Raw genomic sequence first — 20,887 nt, forward strand, 5'->3', positions numbered from 1 at the left:
AAATGTCATAGTGCACTGTTTTGTATGTGAGTTGCCAAGGTATTGCAGGGGACATTCTTAGGAGATACACTGTTCTTTAGTTGATTTAAATGTCATAGTGCACTGTTTTGTATGTGAGTTCTGTGGCATTACTCTTTTGTTCTTTAGTGAATGGCAGTTGTTGAACCCATGAATTTTTGCCCCTCCAAAGTCCTTACAATAATGAGGGTGAAGTTAGTGTAAATAAGACTAATGGTGCCATGTTTGTTTGAGGTTAATTGTTGTGGTACACTGTTTTATATTTGACTTCTGTGGCAGTAGTCCATTGTTCTTTAGTAAATAGCAGTAGCAGAACCCATGATATTGTTGTCCCTCTCCAGAATCCTTTCAACAATGAGAGTGAGAATAATGTAAATACCTCGCCTCTGACCTCTTGTTCTTTTATTCTTTTGTTAGAGCAGCGTATAGTGACCTTTTTTGTTGCTGTTTATGTTTCCGTACCCTTGAGTTGCCTTCCTTGATGTAGAAAAAGAAGTAGAAAAGACTAATAGTGCTGTGGCCTTACCAGGTGACACTCCTGGGCGGGGACGAGGGCCAATACAGCCAGAGAATCCAGGGGTGGCACTGGTGGAGCTGAGTGCCTCCCTGGTGTCCCCCGGCGTGCAGGTGACCCCGAGTCTCAGCGAGGTGCAGGAGGCCATCAACAAGGTGGCCAAAATCATCCTGTCCACGGCTATGGGGGTGTCACAGTGGGTGCGCTGCCGGAAGGAGGACGTGAGTACAATGGACACAGTTACACACACATGCTTTCAGGTCTTTGCATCATAGAAATACTCTTTTGGCACCACTTTCTGTCACATATTGATTCTTTACAAATAAATTGTGTTTTATCATATATACACATAGATAATGGAAAAAATAGGAATACAAATCACACTTTAGAAACATCCCTAAACTATACCTACATCTTCTCAGGCCCAGATTATCCTATACGCCAAGCATGCCATGGCGTAGGGCCCCAAGCACTGAGGGGCCCACAAAACCTGATAGACCCAACCCATATTTGGGCCCCCACATAATGGAAATCCTGGAAATGCCTGTAGCCTCTGGGAGATCAGTATGCTTTGTTGGACTGTTGATCAAAAAAAATATAAAAATAAATAAATAGATAAAATAAAATAGCGAAAACTTGTTTGTGTTGGCAACACAAGTCAACAGTGCTTGCAATTTCTTTGAACTTGTGCAGGAATTATATGAATATTCAGTTGGATCAACAAAGCGCTGGAATTTACTATCAAAGGGATTGTCACCTATGAAAATGGCAGAATTCTAACCCTAAAAACATTATCTTCCACACGTTGGCATTTCCATTCTGAATCAGTGAAAGCACTGCACATAAACTACTCTATCACCTATGGTATGTTAAATGAAATTGCAGACAATGAGGAACTAAAAGGAGATGCTCGACTTGCTGCATCAGTTTTTGCAGAGAATATGTGCCTTCTTGAAAATGCATTTATGTGTGTTCTTTGGAACAAGATCCTCCAGCACTTTCAGAAAGCTAGTACTCTTCTCCAAAGCACAAATATTGATATCAACATGGCTGTATCATTGTTTCTATCACTTGAAAGTTTTGTTGCTGAGCTTCGTGGTCAATTTGATGAACTGGAGAATGATGCAAAAAATCTCATGGGAAATGTTCAGCAAGTATATGTATCGGAAAAGGTACAGAAGAGAAGACGGCGGCATCAAGCTGATGATTCTGCTGAACCTGATGCAGATCTTCAAGATGCACAAAAATTCCCTGTACAGAGTTTTGTTGTCATCATTGACAAGTTGTAAGTTTAGCTCAACGTCGCCAGGCTTATCACAAGATATCTGACGACTTTGCCTTTATCAAGTCATTGAGGGAGAATGATACTGCACAGCTGAGAGTTGAGAGCTGACTTGGTGAAAAAATACATCAATGACTTGGAACCCCACTGCGAGGATGAATTTGTAACATTCTCAGAATTTGTAACCCATTTGAAGTTGGATCGTGATCCTCCTGTCCTGCTAAAATACTTAAGGAAGAATCCAGTTGTAGAGTCAACATTTGCCAATGTTTCAACTGCTCTGCGACTGTTCTTAACATTACCAGTCACAGTCTGTGAAGGTGAACATTCATTTTCCAAACTGTCTTTGATCAAAAACAGATTTCGTTCAACAATGACTCAAAAACGACTGAATGCTTTGTCTGTTGTGTCAATTGAAAATGATGTCACCTCCTCAATGACATTTGAAACCATAATTGAACAGTTTTCACAAGAGAAGTCAAGAAAACGGGCATTGGTGTAGCTGCTATAGTTACCTATGTACATAAGTATGGTATGTATGCTGCTAATACAGAATATAAAAAAAATAAAGATGATGACAATCTGTATTAAATATATTGTATCATTAATTCATTCTGTTTCAATAAAATATGAAATTGTCCAGATCTTGCCTAATTTATTCAAGGGGAGGGCCCCAAACTGTGGATGGCATAGGGCCCAATGCAAGCTTAATCCGGCCCTGCATCTTCTTCCCTTCTGATTCTTTGCAAACAGTTCATATACATACTTGTTTTAAGTACTCTTTTGTAAATATAAGCTATTTTACTTAATCAGTGTGTGGGTGGTGTTATTAGGTACTTTGCTTTAAAACTAATATTGATATAACTAATGTGAGCTAATGCCATCTCTGTCTGCAGGCTGGTGAACCCCTGAGGAAGAATGAAGGGACGGCCGGCTCTCGGAAGGGTTGGAAGATTAGGGAGGAGGTGCTGGAGGTGCCCGCCATGCCCAAGAACTACTACACTCACGTCTACGAGAGCAAGGACGTCTCCAAGATCATGAGTCAGATGGCCAACTCCTTCCAGTCCACCAAGAATGTTAGTGAGGGAGGCTGTGAATGGTGCGGTGAAGTGTTGGCATCTAGAGAAAGAGAGAATGTTGGGAGAGGTCTCTGGCATGATAACTAACTAGCTAATGGGGATCATATGTCTGGGGGTGCGTCGCTACACTCACTTGCTGCTTATACTCCTACTGGTTTTTCTGACATTTTTTCCTTTTTTTCCTTTTTTCCTTTTTGTTTAATATGAGATTGAATAATAGATCATTATTCAAACTCATCTGTCCTCTATCCAACTTTTCTTTCTGCATACATTAATGATTTACTGCAAACATTTATCGATATCCAAGTCTTACTTTTTTCAGCACCTAGCTTACTTCAATACTTCAGTAACATACCAGTTGGTCCTCTTAATCATTTGCCAACACATTCATTTAATCTCATCACTGGCTACACACCTTCAACAAACCTCTAAAACCCTGCCTTCGTCCTGCCAGTACTTAACTTCCTTCAGTACTTCAGTAACAGACCAGTTGGTCCTCTTAATCATTTGCCAACACATTCATTTAATCTCATCACTGGCTACACACCTTCAACAAACCTTTAAAACCCTTCCTTCGTCCTGTCAGTACTTAACTTCCTTCAGTACTTCAGTAACAAACCAGTTGGTCCTCTTAATCATTTGCCAACACATTCATTTAATCTCATCACTGGCTACACACCTTCAACAAACCTCTAAAACCCTTCCTTCGTCCTGTCAGTACTTAACTTACTTCAATACTTCAATACTCTACCACCTGGTCTTCTTAACCCATCCACTGCTATTGGCACAGATTTGGCTTTCACTGGTAGCCTGGTAACATATACTCCCAGGTCTTTCTCTGCCTCTGTGGTGGATAGTGGAGTAGTTTCCCATGTGGTATTGGTATGCTGGATATCCCCTCCCAAGGTGCAGGACTTTACATTTTTCTTCATTGAATTGTAGCAGCCACTTTTTTCTCTGTACCTGTAGCTTGGTGATGTCTTCTTGTAGGAAATCTGCATTTGCCAGCACACTCATTTAACCTCATCACTGGCTACACACCTTCAACAAACCCCTAAGACCTTTTATCTCGGCAGGAGCTTCACAACACCTTCAGCACCTGGGACAAGTATCATCACCTCTGGCGCGTGGACAAGGAGACCGCCATAAGGGAGTTCATCGCCAGCACTCCGACCCTGCAGGACTACGACAGGACCCTCAGGAGCTACGTACTGCTCGACAAACAGATCAAGAGTGAGCCAAGTCGCTACAGGGTTGGAGCACTGGCTGTCAATACTGGTGAGTGGTGGTGGTGGTGGGTGTTGGTGAGCATTGGTGGTGGGTGTTGGTGATCGTTGTTGGTGGGTGTTGGTGAGTGTTGGTGGTGATTCTTGGCTCTGTGAACTTGACGATGTGAGATGATGAGAAGGTGAGTTTTTAGCATCTAGAAAGCGAGAGGATGAGAGGTAGAGACTGTTAGGAAAGGCCCTCAGACTGTAGGGGACTAATAATGGCTGATGATGACTATTATGATGGTGAAATATGATAAAACTTACAGATTCATAGACCTTGTATTGATTGTTTTAAAGTTTTTAACATGTAGAGAGAGAAAAGGAGGGAAGTAGAGAATGTTAGGAAAGGCCCTTAGAATACAATAGACTAATAATAGCTGATGATTATAATGATGAGGGTATATAATAAAACTTGCAAAATCATAGACCGTCTATTGATTATTGTATTAATTGTATGTGAACCTAGGGACGTCAGAGTCAGCATTCATCTCTGTTTTGACACATCCCAACAGACCAGCTGAAGAAGGCCCTGGTGGTGGAGGCAAGTCTCTGGGTGGACAAGTACGGCGAGGCGCTCAAGACCACTTACATGAAGGAGATGGAGCGGCTCTTCGCACAGCTGACCGAGCTCTCCCGCCGCCTGGAGCGTCCACTCAAAGACCTCGATGATATCAAAGGAGCCATTGACATCCTGCGCAAGACCCGGGACCTTGAACTGGATATGGACGATGCAATTGACCCAATAGAGGTAAGGGTCAACTGGTGCATGTATGGCTGACAGTTTTTTTTCGTAATGGACTTGAGAGCTTCATTGGTTGTACGTTATGCAAAGAAGTATTTTTTTTACAGCAAAGGAAATGGCTCAAGGGCAAAAAAAAGAAAACTAATGAAAAAAGCCCGCATGAAAAAAAGCCTAAATGAACAACTTTTAATACATAATAGATCTCTAGTTATTTTTTCTTTATTTTTACATGTATGTTATAAGCACATCATCTCTTCAAAGTTTGGGACATGGTTAAGTGCTTGTAGAAGTGTGATAGGAATTTTTATAGAGATGATATTGTAGTGTATAAAGATGCATGCAGATACAGTAGAGCCCCATTTAGCGCGAGAATTAGGTGGATGAACGCAGTCGCGCTAACTGAATTCACGCTAATTGAATAAGGTAACAAATATGAAAAAAATTATTTGGTGCACACATGGGTCTGACATTTGGGTTTGATAATTAGTTAAAATAATCACTCACATTAAAAAAACAACCCTACGATTGGCTGAGCTCTGAAAACACACTTGTGGTTCTCTGGGAGTCTGATGACGTCATCGCCGGTGCTCACCTGGTCAGCGGCCTCGCTGCCTTAAGGCAGTATCACACTGGCCGTTTTCTTCTAACCATTGTGGCTACTGGCAATGCCCGTGCGCCCATCCGGGAGCGAGTTGTCGGTTCATCGTAACCTGGTGTCACACTGAGCCCTTTTCTTCCCACCGCGTTGGCGGCAGCTTGGACAACTGGCAAATCCAAATTTTCACGGCCAAGGTCAGTTGCCCGTATCCACATCCTTCTTCTTCTTCTTCTTCTTCTTTTGACCTGTGACACTTTGTATTGCTTCTTAGGTCCTCTTCCTTTTCCTTTCGTTCCTCTTTTCTTCTTTTTCACTTATACACACTTTTCCTTTCAGTATTACAACGTAAACAAAGCACTTGCCCTGTATCAACATGGCGTCGTCTGCTAAAGTAAGGGCTCTAGCGGCTTGTGCCGTGCATCATGGCGGCTTGGTGCAATTTTCAAAATTCAGTCATGGTGGCTGTTCGCGCTAACTGAGGCTTTCGCACTGATTAATTTTTTTCTTGGTAGATTGTGGCTCGCGCTAATTGTGGTTCGCGCTAATTGATCTCGCGCTAAGTGGGGCTCTACTGTATTTATTAAAGAATGCACTCTTTCAATTGCCGTGATGTTATGCCTCTTCCAGGAGTCGTTTGGTCTGCTGGTGAAGTACGAGCTGGGTCTGAGCCAGGAGGAGGCGGAGCGCGTGGACAACCTGCGCTTCACGTGGCAGAAGGTGTTGGCGCAGGCGGTGGAGGTGCAGAACTTGCTGTCCCGCGTCCAGCCGTACTTTAGGTGAGAAACACAGCTTTTTGTGTCCCCTTGACCCCCACCTCCCATGGCCCTTCTGCACTTGACTTTCTACTTTCTAGTGTCCAAATCCTATCTGCAAGAGTTATCCAGCATCTTCATTCCTTCATCCCTGCCACTGGTTCACTCTGGAGCAGCCTCTCTTCACCTGTATTTCATCCTGCCTACGACTTGACCTCCTTGATGTTTCTCCACCCTCAATTGACATGTCTTTTGGCCACTCATCTGTACTTCTTTTATAGGGGCGGTGTTTGAGCAGACTTTATTATTTTTATTTATTTTTCCCTTGAGCTTCTTCCTTTACTGTAAAAAAAAAAAAAGATGACTCACTTGTATCCATAGAAGTTCATTTTCAGAGTAAATTTATCTTCCTCTTGATCCAACATTCACTCCTTAGGTTAATGAGGGAGTCATTATCAGTAATCTCCTCCCAAAATTGACCTCACTTTTGGCCACTCCTCTTAACTCTTTCTATAGGAGCAGTGATTTATGGGCTTTTTTTTCATTAGTTTTCTTATTTTTTTGCCCTTAAGCTGTTTACTGTAAAAAATAAAATAAATAAATAAATAAATCATCGCCGTCTCGTGTGCAGGAATGAGTTGATCCATAACGTGGCCCAATTCAAGAAGGACTGCAGCAAGTTTGTGCATGACTACCGCGGGACGGGCCCAATGGTGCCAGGCCTGGACCCAAGGGATGCCTCGGACAGACTCATCATTGCACAGGTGGGTTATGTTTCACTAGACTCAGACACCAATACCAACCTACACCAATACCAACACCAATACCATTACCAACTCCAACACCAACACCAATACCAACACCAATACCAACACCAACACCAATACCAACACCAACACCAACACCAGTACCAACACCAATACCAACACCAATACCATTACCAACTCCAACACCAACACCAATATCAACACCAACACCAATACCATTACCAACTCCAACACCAACATCAATACCAACACCAACACCATTACCAACACCAATACCAACACCATTACCAACACCAATACCATTACCAACTCCAACACCAACACCAATAACGACACCAATACGTACCAACACCAACACCAATACCAACACCAATACCATTACCAACTCCAACACCAACACCAATACCAACACCAACACCAATAACAACACCAATACCAACACCAATACCATTACCAACTCCAACACCAACACCAACACCATTACCATTATCAACTCCAACACCAATACCAACACCAATACCATTACCAACACCAACACCAACACCAATACCAACACCAACACCAATACCAACACCAATACCAATACCAACACCAATACCAACACCAATACCAACACCAATACCAACACCAGTACCAACACCAGTACCAACACCAATACCATTACCAACTCCAACACCAATACCAACACCAATACCATTACCAACTCCAACACCAGTACCAACACCAGTACCAACACCAATACCAATACCAACCCCAACACCAATACCAATACCAACACCAATACCAATACCAACCAACACCAATACCAACACCAATACCATTACCAACTCCAACACCAACACCAACACCAATACCATTACCAACTCCAACACCAATACCATTACCAACACCAACACCAATACCAACACCAATACCATTACCAACACCAACACCAATACCATTACCAACTCCAACACCAACACCAACACCAATACCATTACCAACTCCAACACCAACACTAATACCAACACCAATACCAACACCAATACCAACACCAACACCAATACCAACACCAATACCAACACCAATACCAACACCAACATCAACACCAACACCAACACCAGTACCAACACCAGTACCAACACCAGTACCAACACCAGTACCAACACCAATACCAACACTAACACCAATACCAACACCAACACCAATACCAATACCAATACCAACACCAATACCAACACCAACACCAACACCAGTACCAACACCAATACCAACACCAACACCAATACCAAGTACCAACACCAACACCAATACCAACACCAATATCAACACCAACACCAGCACCAGTACCAACACCAATACCAACACCAATACCAACACCAGTACCAACACCAATACCAACACCAACACCAATACCATCACCAATACCAATACCAACAACAACAACAACAACAACAACAACAACAACACAGCAATCTAACCCAACCCACCCCTTCTGCCAGAATCGCCAGACACCCTGTGAGGAAGCACCTGGTTATCTGCGGGTGAGGAGCTGTTCCGCCTCCCTCGTTCTGAGTTCCCAGAGCTGGCACAGATCCGCAAAGAGCTCAACCTCTTACAGAAGCTCTACAAACTCTATAATGACGTCATCGATCGCGTTACGTCCTACTACGACATCCCGTGGGGCGAGGTCAACATTGAGGAGATTAACAATGAGCTCATGGAATTCCAAAACAGGTGATGTGTACTTGTGGTTTTGGTCTGCTTTTGGTGATTGCAGAAAATGGTGAAATGTAAACAGCAGATATCTAAAGAACCAAGTGACGTGTTTGTAATAGTACTTGTGAATTAGGTCTGTCTTCATGTCTTCCTTCATACGTAATAGATATTTGAAGAAGCAAGTGACCTGTTTATGTTAATGTTTGTGATCTAGGTATGTCTTCATGTTTTCATTCATAGAGACTAATAATATATGTGTATAATAGATATTTAAAGAAGATACTGATATATGCCTTTGTAATAATGCTTGTGGTCTTGGTCTGTCTTCATTCATACAGAAAACAAAAACAATGTAAATATAATAGATATCTGAAGAAGCAACTGACATGTGTTCGTACATTTCTAGATGCCGAAGCTTCGAAGGGGCTGAAGGAGTGGCCAGCCTCAACACCCTCAAGAAGACGATAGATGACTTCAACGACATGTGTCCTCTGCTTGAGCTCATGTCCAACAAGGCCATGAAGCCTGCCATTGGCAGCGATCGCGGAGGTCATCAGCCGACCCCTCGAGGTGGACAGCGAGAACTTCTGCCTCAGGAACATCATGGACACGCCCTCCTGCAGTTCAAGGAGGACATTGAGGCAAGTGAAGGGAGCTGAGGACTGCCTGAATGAATGTGTTTCTGTCCTGCTTTTTTCAGTTGAGGACACAGAGCAAGATTTTAACAATGGCATGTAAATCTTATTGTTTGCTTCCAGGACATCTGCATCTCAGCCGTCAAGGAGAAGGATATTGAGGCCAAGCTGAGGATCGTGACCAACGAGTGGGCCAACCACGACCTGACCTTTCTCCACCTTCAAGAACCGTGGGAGCTGCTCCTGCAGGCGACACCACTGCTGAGGTCATCACCCAGCTGGAGGACTCCTCATGGTGCTCGGATCACCTCTCCAACAGGTGAGGACTCTAATCTTGTCTTTCTTCTCTCTTACCTCTCTTCTTCCTCTCTAACAGGTGATCACTTTACTCTCTTTCTTCTTCTTTAACCTAATGACTTGATGACTCTTCTCTCTTTCCACACTCTCACTGATGATTTGTAATGATTTTCTTCAGTTATTCACTTATTTCTATTCCTGTCAGTTAGTGCAGTTCTGATTGGTTCAGTTTTTAATGTGAGTCAGATTGAAATATAGGAATTCATGCATGGAAAGTTCTAGATACAGACTTATTTTTGGCCTACCTATCGCTGTGAAGAAGTTTCCTAAAGCCCAAAAGAAAATTAGGTATTGGAGATGTATAGTAGTTAGTGAACATAAGATTTCATTCTGCTTTATGGTAGGAATTATATACTCCTACAGCTTTTAGTGTAAGATCTAAACTAATTGTCATCCTCAACAAAGGTACAACGCTACTCTTCCGAAGCAGATCCAGAAGTGGGTGAGCGACCTGTCCAACACCAACGAAATCCTGGAACGCTGGCTGTTTGTCCAAACTTCAGGGTGTACCTGGAGGCCGTATTTGTGGGTGGGGACATTGCCAAGCAGCGGCCCAAGGAGGCCAAGAGGTAAGTGGGAAGGAGGGGAGGAAAGTTTATGAAAGACTTTAGATTTGAAATGTGTGAGGTCAAGAGATAATTAGAAGAAAACACAGAGGAAAGAAGACAAATAAGACTCCAATAATAAAGATAGGGAAAAGCTTGAAAATAAGTGTCGGAAATATAAAATAGCAAAATCTCATGAAAATATTGCTTTGTTACATTACTATAAAGAATCTACAGAAAATTATAACAAGCTGGACATGTATGGAAGTTTGTAAGACTTTAGCATCATGCATTATGAAGCTAACTCCTCACAGGTTCTACGTCATTGACAAGAACTGGCAGAAGATCATGGCCCGGGCACATGACAACCCTAACGGGTGACCTGCTGCATGACGCATATTGAAGCAGCTGTCCCTACCTGTAGGACCAGCTGGAGGTGCCAGAAGAGCCTCTGTAAGCCTCCACCAACACCAACACCAATACCAACACCAACACCAATACCAACACCATGACCAACACCAATACCAATGCCATTTCCAACACCAATACCAACACCAACACCATTACCAACACCATTACCAACACCATTACCAACACCACCACCACCACCACCACCACCAACATCAATACCACCAACACTAATACCAACACCAACACCAATACCAACACCAACATTAATTTTTACCAATACCATTCATTACCAACACCAACACCAATACCAACACCAACACCAATACCAACACCATGACCAACACCAATACCAACACAAACACCAATACCAATATCAACACCAATACCATTACCAACACCACCACCACCACCAACAACAACAACATCAATACCACCAACACTAATACCAACACCAACACCAATACCAACACCAACACCATTACCAACACCAATACTAACACCAACACCATTACCAACACCAACAACAATACCAAAAACAACAACAATACCAACACAAACACCAACACCAATATTAACACTAGAACCAACACCAACAACATTACCAAAACCAACAACACCAACAATTCCAACACCAATACCGTACCAACACCAACACCATGACCAACACCAACACCATTACCAACACCAATACTAACACCAACACCATTACCAACACCATTACCAACACTAATACCAACACCAACACCATTAACAACACTAACACCATTACCAACACCAATACCAACACCATTACCAACACCAATACCAACACCAATACCAACACCAACATCATTATCAACACCAACACCATTACCAATACCAACACCATTACCAACCCAAACACCAATACCAACACAATGACCAAAACCAACACCATTACCACAACCAACAACATGACCAACACCAATACCAACACCAACACCAACAACCACCAACACCAACACCAACCAACACCAACACCAACCAACACCAACACCAATCAATAACACCAACACCAACACCAACACCAACACCAACCAACACCATTACCAACACCACCACCAACACCAACACCATTACCAACACCAACACCAACACCAAAACCAAAACCAACACCAACACAAACACCAACACCACCAACACCAACACCAACACCATTACCAACACCAACACCATTACCAACACCAATACCATTACCAACACCAACACCAACTACCAACACCAACACCAACAACACCAACACCAACACCTAACAACCAACACCACCAACACCAACACCAACACCACCAACACCAACACCATTACCAACACCAATACCAACACCAACACCAACCAACACCAACACTAACACCAACACCAACACCAACACCAACCAACACCAACACCAACACCAACACCAACACCAACAATCTCAACAACCACCACCACCAACACCTGTTCAACACCAACCAACACCACCAACACCAATACCAACACCAACACCAATCAACCAACACCAACCACCAATACCAACACCAACAATTAACACCAACACCAACACCAACACCAACACCAACACCAACAACCAACACCAACACCAATACCAACACTAACCAACACCAACACCAACACCAACACCACCAACACCAACACCCGTCTCAACACCAACACCAACCAACACCAACACCACCAACACCAACACCAATCACCAACACCAATCAACTCAACACCAACACCAACACCAACACCAACACCAATAACCAACACCATCACCAACAATTCACCAACACTAATACCAACACCAACGCCCATTCAGTCATCTCAACACCAATAATTAACAACCAACACCAACAACCAACACCAACAACACACCAACACCAACACCAACCAACACCAACACCAATCATTCACCAACTTCTTTCAACACCACCACTTCACCACCAATTAACAACCAATCACTAATCACCACCACCACCAACGACCTCATAACCAACACCATCACCAACACCAATAACCAACCAACCACCAAACAACCAACACAACACCAACACCAACACCAACACCAACACCAACACCAACACCAATAACCAACACCAACACCAATCACCAACACTAACACCAACACTAACACCAACACCATCAACCAACACCAATACCAACACCAACACCAACACCAACAATTAACACCAACACCAACACCAACACCAACACTAACACCAACACCAACAACCAACACCAACACCAAACACCAATCACCCAATCAACCAACACCAACACCAACACCAATCACCAAAACACCAATCTTCAACACCAATACCAATAACCAACACTAATTCAATCAACACCAACACCATCAACCAACACCAACCAACACCAACACCAACACCAACAACACCAATACCAACACTAACCAACACCAATCAACCAACACCATCAACCACCACCAATACCAACACCAACACCAATCACCAACACCATCAACCAACACCAACACCAACACCAACAACCAATCAACCAACACCAACACTACCACCAACACCACCACCAACACCACCAACACCAACACCAACACCAACACCACCAACACAAACACCAACACCACCACCAACAATACCACCAACACCACCACCACACCAACACCAATAACCAACACCAACACCAACACCAATCAAACACCAACACCAACACCAACACCAACACCAACACCAATCACCAACACTAACAATTCACCAACACCACCAACACCAACAACACCAACACCACCAACACCAACAACCAACACCAATATTCAACACCAACAACCAATACCAACACCAATACCAACCAACACCAACACCAACACCAACACCAATCAACCAACATCAACCAACACCAATACCAACACCAATCACCAACACCATCAATAACACCAACCAACACCAACCAACCTAACACCAACACCAACACCAACACTAACACCAACACCAAACCAACACCACCACCACCAACACAAAAACCAACACCAACACCAACACCAACACCAACAATCAACAACCACCAACACCAACACCAACACCAATCAACCAACACCAACACCAACACCAACACCAACACCCAACAACCAACACCAACACCAACACCATCACCAACACCAATCACCAACACCAACACCAACTTCAACACCAACACCAACACCAACAACCAACACCAATCACCAACACCAACAACACCAACACCAACACCAACCAACACCAACACCAACACCAACACCAACACTAACACCAACACCAACACCAACACCACCAACCAACACCACCACCACCAACACCAACACCAACCAACACCAACAATCAACACCAACACCAACCTAACCAACACCAACAACCAACACCAACCAACACCACCAATACCAACACCAACACCAACACCAACACCAACACTAATACCAACACCAATCAACCAACACCAACACCAATTCAACACCAACCAACACCAATACCAACACCAATACCAACACCAATCAACACCAACACCAACACCAACACCAACACCACCGTTATCATCACCAACACCAACACCCAACCAACACCAATACCAACACCAACACCAACCAATACCAACACTAACACCAACACCAACACCAACACCAACACCAACACCAACCAACACTAATACCAATACTAATACCAATACTAACACTCATACCAATACTAATACCAATACTAATACCAATACTAATACCAATACTAATACCAATACTAACACTAATACCAATACTAATACCAATACTAATACCAATACTAATACTAATACCAATACTAATACCAATACTAATACTAATACCAATACTAATACCAATACTAATACCAATACTAATACCAATACTAATACCAATACTAATACCAATACTAATATATATCTACTCACAGGCCGTTTTGTGGGGGGGTCCAGGGGGGGAGTAGGGGTGATGGGGGGGAGGGGGTACCCGGCCATCACCCCCACCCCCGCCCAGCACCCCATTGGCAACACTGGTCCCGTTGGTGGCCGCGGAGAGATTGGCAACACTGCTACCACCACTGCCGCCCCCACCGCCGCCGCCGCCGCTACCGTTGTTAACGCTTTCCATTTTCTGTGTCTCGCTTCTGATGCCTGAAAGAAAACGGGAAGTGGTTGTAGTAGTAGTAGTAGTAGTAGTAGTAGTAGTAGTAGTGGTGGTAGTAGTAGTAGTAGTAGTAGTAGTAGTAGTAGTAGTAGTAGTAGTAGCGAAAAACAGAGATGAAGAAAATTTACATAGATTTACATAGATATTCAGACCACACAGCCCCTATATGGTCCAGAATAGGTGGTGGTCTTTCCTTTAACCTAATTGATTCTACATTAGTCAGATGGCTCCAAAACGTTGCATTTCTACTCTAGTTAATATCAAGGTGAAGGAAGGGTCGCTCAAACATTCTGTAACAACTCTACTCTGGACGATTCTGGGCATATTCCTCCTAGGTGTCAGTCGAGCTTGTATTTAAAGAAGTCGATTATCGCTCAAACTTTCTGTAACAACTCCACTCTGGACGATTCTGGGCATATTCCTCCTAGGTGTCAGTCGAGTTTGTATTTAAAGAAGTCGATTATCGCTCAAACTTTCTGTAACAACTCCACTCTGGACGATTCTGGGCATATTCCTCCTAGGTGTCAGTCGAGCTTGTTTTTAAAGAAGTCGATTATCGCTCAAACTTTCTGTAACAACTCCACTCTGGACGATTCTGGGCATATTCCTCCAAGTCATCCCCCTAATATGCTTCACTGGACCACTGAAGGAAGGGGGCGGGGAATTTGTTCCATTCTCGCACTACAACGTTGGTGGAGAAAAATTTGGTGCAGTCTGAATTTACTTGTTTACACTGAAGTTTTGCGTCATTGTTCCTCGTTCGCAAAGTGTCATCGATCGTAAACATTTCGTATTTGTCGATATTCGTAAAGCCATTGAGTATTTTGAAACATTCGAGTTCCATTATCGCACTACAACGTTGGTGAAGAATTAACTTTTAAGGTTTGTGCCATTATTTCTCGTTCGCAAAGTGTCATCGATCATAAACAATTGTGATTTTGGTTAATGAGGAAGATGAGGAAGAAGAAGAAGAAGAAGAAGAAGAAGAAGAAGAAGAAGAAGAAGAAGAAGAAGAAGATAAAGAAGACTCAATCAAGCATTTCTTTCTTCTTCTTCTTCTTCTTCTTCTTCTTCTTTTTTTTTTTTTTCTTCTTCTTCTTCTTCTTACAAGTTTGTGATTAACAGTAAACAAAAAAAAAAAGAATATTTCCTTTGATTAAATTCATATCACCCTTCAGTCTCTCTCTCTCTCTCTCTCTCTCTCAACACCACTATCACGGTACTCCAGTTACTAAAATTACACCACCGTCATCACCACCAATTGAAGGGACCCGCATCACCACCACCACCACCACCTCCATCACCACCACTGCCAAATATGTCCCTCTCTCTCTCTCTCTCTCTCTCTCTCTCTCTCTCTCTCTCTCTCTCTCTCTCTCTCTCTCTCTCTCTCTCTCTCTGTCTGTGTCTCTGTCTCTCTGTCTGTGTCTGTCTGTCTGTCTGTCTCTCTCATTCTCTCTACCAGCATCTCCTCTTCTACCGCCACTGTCACCACCATCATCTCCTCCTCCTCTTCTTCTTCTTCCTCCTCTTCTTCTTCTTCCTCCTCCTCTTCTTCTTCCTCCTCCTCCTCCTCCTCTTCCCCTACGACCAGCATTTGTGTCTCATTGTGGATAAAAAAATATATAGAGAAAAAAAAAAGATTATAAAAAGAAAAAATAATTAGTAAGGAAATGAGGAAGAGGAGGAAGGAAGAAAGGAAGAAAAAGAAAAAGAAGAAGAAATAATAATAATAATAATAATAATAATAAAAATAATTAGATCCCTCAGTGTTACCAATTCTTATAGTGGTGAGGGAGGGCGGCGATGGCAACGCTGATCGCCTCTTGTTTAGTAGAATCATCTTGGCAACACTGATTTTACTTCTCTCCTATTTCAGTGATTTTATTTTCATTTGTATTGGCAACACTGCTTGTCATTATTAGCAGAATCGGCAACACTGTTTTTCTTACTTTTTTCTTTTTTTATACTGCCAAGATTGGTAACACTGTCTTATCCATTCTTTTGTTTGTTTTGTCAGTATTGGCAGCACTGTTTGTCATTGTTAGCAGAATCGGTAACACTGTTTTTACTTCTATTGTTTTTTTTGTGTAATGTTGTCAAGATTGGTAACACTGTCATATCCATTCCCTCGTTACTGTAAGGATTGGTAACACTGCTTTAACTTTTTTTTTTATTGCGTGGAGATTGGTAACACTGTTTATCTATTTCTTCCCCTTTTGTTTATGCCGTCAATGTTGGCAGCACTGTCTTATTATCGTTATTTTTTTTCGTCGGGATTGGTAACACTGCTTTTACCTCTTTTCAGCTCATTGCGTGAAGATTGGTAACACTGTTTATCTATTGTTTTCCTTTTGTTTATGGAGTCAATGTTGGTAGCACTGCCTTATTATATATATTTTTTCGTCGGGATTGGCAACACTGCTTTAACTTTTTTATATTGCGTGAAGATTGGTAACACTGTTTATCTATTTTTTTCCTTTTTTTTTATGGAGTCAATGTTGGTAGCACTGTCTTATTATATATATTTTTTCGTCGGGATTGGTAACACTGCTTTTACTTCCTTTTAGCGCATTGCGTGAAGATTGGTAACACTGTTGATCTATTTTTTTCTCCTTTTGTTTATGGAGTCAATGTTGGCAGCACTGTATTATCATCGTTTATTTTTTTCCGTCGGGATTGGTAACACTGCTTTTACTTCTTTTTAGCTCATTGCGTAAAGATTGGTAACACTGTTTATCTATTGCTTCCCTTTATTTATGCCGTCAATGTTGGTAGCACTGTCTTTTCATCGTTATTTTTTTCCGTCGGGATTGGTAACACTGCTTATCCTATTTGCAGGATCGGCAACACTGTTTTAAAGTTACACATTTTCTATTATTTATATTACGCTCAAGCAACGAGGTGGCGGAGATGAGCACTGAGGCCGCGCGCAGCTTCACCGTAGGCCTCCAACTTGGCCTTTTGAACAGTCATGATTGGTAACACTGCATTATCCATTCTATTCTATGTATATGTGTGTGTATATATATAAATTTTGTTGTTGTTGTTGTTGTTTTGTTTGTTTGTGTTCACTTTTTCGTAACTCTACATTCACACATTCAATGCTAATATTTCATCTTTTCATTTAACATTTTTCAACTTCACTTTCAAAATCAATAGCAAGCTGATTTTTTCCTCTTTCTTTTCTATTCCTGTATTTCAATGTATAACTCTCTCATTTACTTCGTTATTTTCCAGCATTTCACTCATTCACAAACCTCTAAATAACTCCATCTTCAATTACGTTAACCTTTTCTCTCTCAATAACAAACTAATTTTTCCCTTTTTCTTTTAATTCCGGTATTTCAATGTATATATCTTTCTCATTTACTTCGTTATTTTCTTGTATTTCACTCATTCACACATCTCTAAATAACTTCACCTTATATTACATTCACTTTTTCTCCTCAATAACAAACTGATTTTCCCCTCTTTCTTTTCTATTCCTGTATTTCAATGTATAACTCTCTCATTTACTTCGTTATTTTCCAGTATTTCACTCATTCACAAACCTCTAAATAACTCCACCTGCAATAACATTAACTTTTTTCTCTCTTAATAACAAACTGATTTTCCCCTCTTTCTTTTCTATTCCTGTATTTCAATGTTTATCTCTCTCATTTACTTCGTTATTTTCTTGTATTTCACTCATTCACAAACCTCTAAATAACTCCATCTTCAATTAGTCACATTTTTCCTCAATGATCACGAATTTTTGTAATATTTTTGTCGTTTTTATAATTTTCCAAAAAACTTTCCATCCGATTTCGAGTAACTTTTTAAAGATTTTTTGTTCCAACTTTTCATGTCTGTGTTATATTTTTAGTAGTAGTAGTAGTAGTAGTAATAGTAGTAATAGTAGTAATAGTAGTAGTAGTAGTAATAGTAGTAGTAGTAGTAGTAGTAGTAGTAGTAGTAGTAGTAGTAGTAGTAGTAGTAGTAGTAGTAGTAGCAATAGTAGTAGTAGTAATAGTAGTAGTAGTAGTAATAGTAGTAGTAGTAGTAGTAGTAGTAATAGTAGTAATAGTAGTAGTAAAAGCAGTGAAAGAATTAAAAGTAAGAAAAAAATAATAACAATAACAATAATAATAATAATAATAATAATAATAATAATAATAATAATAATAGTAGTAGTAGTAGTAATAGTAGTAGTAGTAGTAATAGTCACTCACCCACCATATCCAAAGATCAGTCACTATAACCAAAATAACAATAGTAGTGGTAGTAGTAATAGTGGTGGTAGTAGTAGTAGTAATATTAGTAGTAGTAGTAATATTAGTAGTAGAAATAGTAGTAGTAGTAGAAATAGCAGTAGTAGTAGTAATAATAGTAGTAATAGTAGAGGTAGTAGTAGTAGTAGTGGTAGTAGTAGTAATAGCAGTAATAGTAATGAGGAGAGATGTTTCTCGTGTCACTGCTTGAGGCAAAGTGACGACAGAGGTACAAGTGAACCGAGTGTTATGCTGGCGGCGGAGGGAGGGGGGGCCGCACCTAGGCTATCGTACGCTGATCTAGACTGTCGTACGTCGCCATGGTATCGTACTCAACTGTTGCATTCGTTCACAATTAACTGTTTTATTGCTGCGAGAGGATGACGTAGGAGAGAGAGAGAGAGAGAGAGAGAGAGAGAGAGAGATTTACATAGATTTACATAGAAAATCAGACCACACAGACCCCATGGAGAGAGAGAGAGAGAGAGAGAGAGAGAGAGAGAGAGAGAGATTTACATAGATTTACATAGAAAATCAGACCACACAGACCCCATGGAGAGAGAGAGAGAGAGAGAGAGAGAGAGAGAGAGAGAGAGAGAGAGAGAGAGAGAGAGAGAGAGAGAGAGAGAGAGAGAGAGCGTTTTTATACACATTTCCTTTTCGTTGTGTAGGCCTATTTGTTGACTTATAAAAATGTTGATAGTTTTTTCTCATTTATTCGCATTAATTGGATTTTTTTTTGTATTTTCTCTTTTATCAATATTTTTTTTTCTTTTACGTTTCAGTCTATGGCGCCGGTGAGCTTTCTTGTGATGGTCGGCCCCACCCCGTTGTGACGCGGGCAGCTGTTTACAGTCACGCCATCTTGCTGTTCCGTGTTCCAATGCCTCTTCTTTCCCTTCTTTTTCTTCTTACTGAATGTACGTTCATCTTTTACCATTTTTTTTCCCTTTTCTAATCCTTCTTTCTTTCCTTCCCTTCCTCCTCCCTTCGCTAACCCTCCTCCTATCCTTCCTTCCTTCCTTCTTTCCTTCCTATCTATCAGCTAACCACCCATAAGATATCAGGCGTTGCGTGTGAATGGTACAGAGGAAGGGTCACACTACCACCCGGCTCACAAAACTATCCCCGGAAATGCCCACAACTCCTACGAAAGCCTTGTCAAATGTGTGTTTCTTTAGGTTCACGGTACAGAGGAAGGGTCACACTACCACCAGGGTCATAAAACTACTCCTGGAAATGCCCACAACTCCTACGAAAGCCTTGTCAAATATGTTTCTTTAGGTTCACGGTACAGAGGAAGGGTCACACTACCACCCGGCTCACAAAACTATCCCCGGAAATGCCCACAACTCCTCCGAAAGCCTTGTCAAATATGTGTTTCTTTAGGTTCACGGTACAGAGGAAGGGTCACACTACCACCCGGGTCACAAAACTATCACTGGAAATGCCCACAACTCCTACGAAAGCCTTGTCAAATATGTGTTTCTTTAGGTTCACGGTACAGAGGAAGGGCCACACTACCACCCGGGTCATAAAACTACTCCTGGAAATGCTCACAACTCCTACGAAAGCATTGTCAAATATGTGTTTCTTTAGGTTCACGGTACAGAGGAAGGGTCACACCACCACCCGGCTCACAAAACTACCCCTGGAAATGCCCACAACTCCTATGAAAGCCTTGTCAAATGTGTGTTTCTTTAGGTTCATGGTACAGAGGAAGGGTCACACTACCACCCGGGTCACAAAACTATCCCTGGAAATGCCCACAACTCCTCCGAAAGCCTTGTCAAATGTGTGTTTCTTTAGGTTCACGGTACAGAGGAA

At 41.8% G+C, this 20,887-nt stretch overlaps 2 protein-coding genes and 1 long non-coding RNA gene across 51 annotated transcripts in view; 2 read left to right on the plus strand and 1 right to left on the minus strand.

Annotated features, from left to right (window-relative positions):
- Positions 1-10,639, plus strand: part of LOC126988336 (dynein axonemal heavy chain 5-like) — a 36,379-nt gene extending 25,740 nt beyond the window's left edge. The window contains exons 18-28 of the mRNA XM_050846394.1: positions 506-753; positions 2,711-2,890; positions 3,970-4,171; positions 4,677-4,912; positions 6,132-6,280; positions 6,888-7,020; positions 8,579-8,739; positions 9,128-9,362; positions 9,480-9,675; positions 10,144-10,282; positions 10,573-10,639. Coding sequence (XP_050702351.1) covers positions 506-753; positions 2,711-2,890; positions 3,970-4,171; positions 4,677-4,912; positions 6,132-6,280; positions 6,888-7,020; positions 8,579-8,739; positions 9,128-9,362; positions 9,480-9,675; positions 10,144-10,282; positions 10,573-10,639 — 1,946 coding nt within the window. The remainder of the gene's footprint in view (positions 1-505; positions 754-2,710; positions 2,891-3,969; positions 4,172-4,676; positions 4,913-6,131; positions 6,281-6,887; positions 7,021-8,578; positions 8,740-9,127; positions 9,363-9,479; positions 9,676-10,143; positions 10,283-10,572) is intronic.
- A 3,939-nt stretch (positions 10,640-14,578) lies between these two features.
- The window catches only part of LOC126988534 (uncharacterized), a 28,269-nt gene continuing 21,960 nt past the window's right edge, over positions 14,579-20,887 (minus strand). The window contains exon 3 of the long non-coding RNA XR_007742179.1: positions 14,579-14,794. This is a non-coding gene — a long non-coding RNA (uncharacterized LOC126988534). The remainder of the gene's footprint in view (positions 14,795-20,887) is intronic.
- Positions 19,733-20,887, plus strand: part of LOC126988532 (melanoma-associated antigen C1-like) — a 48,240-nt gene continuing 47,085 nt past the window's right edge. For all 49 annotated transcript variants that reach the window (XM_050846737.1, XM_050846738.1, XM_050846732.1 and 46 more), the window contains exon 1: positions 19,733-20,241. In XM_050846737.1, the coding sequence (XP_050702694.1) occupies positions 20,141-20,241 (101 nt within the window). In that variant the 5' untranslated portion in view covers positions 19,733-20,140. The remainder of the gene's footprint in view (positions 20,242-20,887) is intronic.

Source organism: Eriocheir sinensis, chromosome 69, assembly GCF_024679095.1.
Source record: "Eriocheir sinensis breed Jianghai 21 chromosome 69, ASM2467909v1, whole genome shotgun sequence".
Lineage (NCBI taxonomy): Eukaryota > Metazoa > Arthropoda > Malacostraca > Decapoda > Varunidae > Eriocheir > Eriocheir sinensis.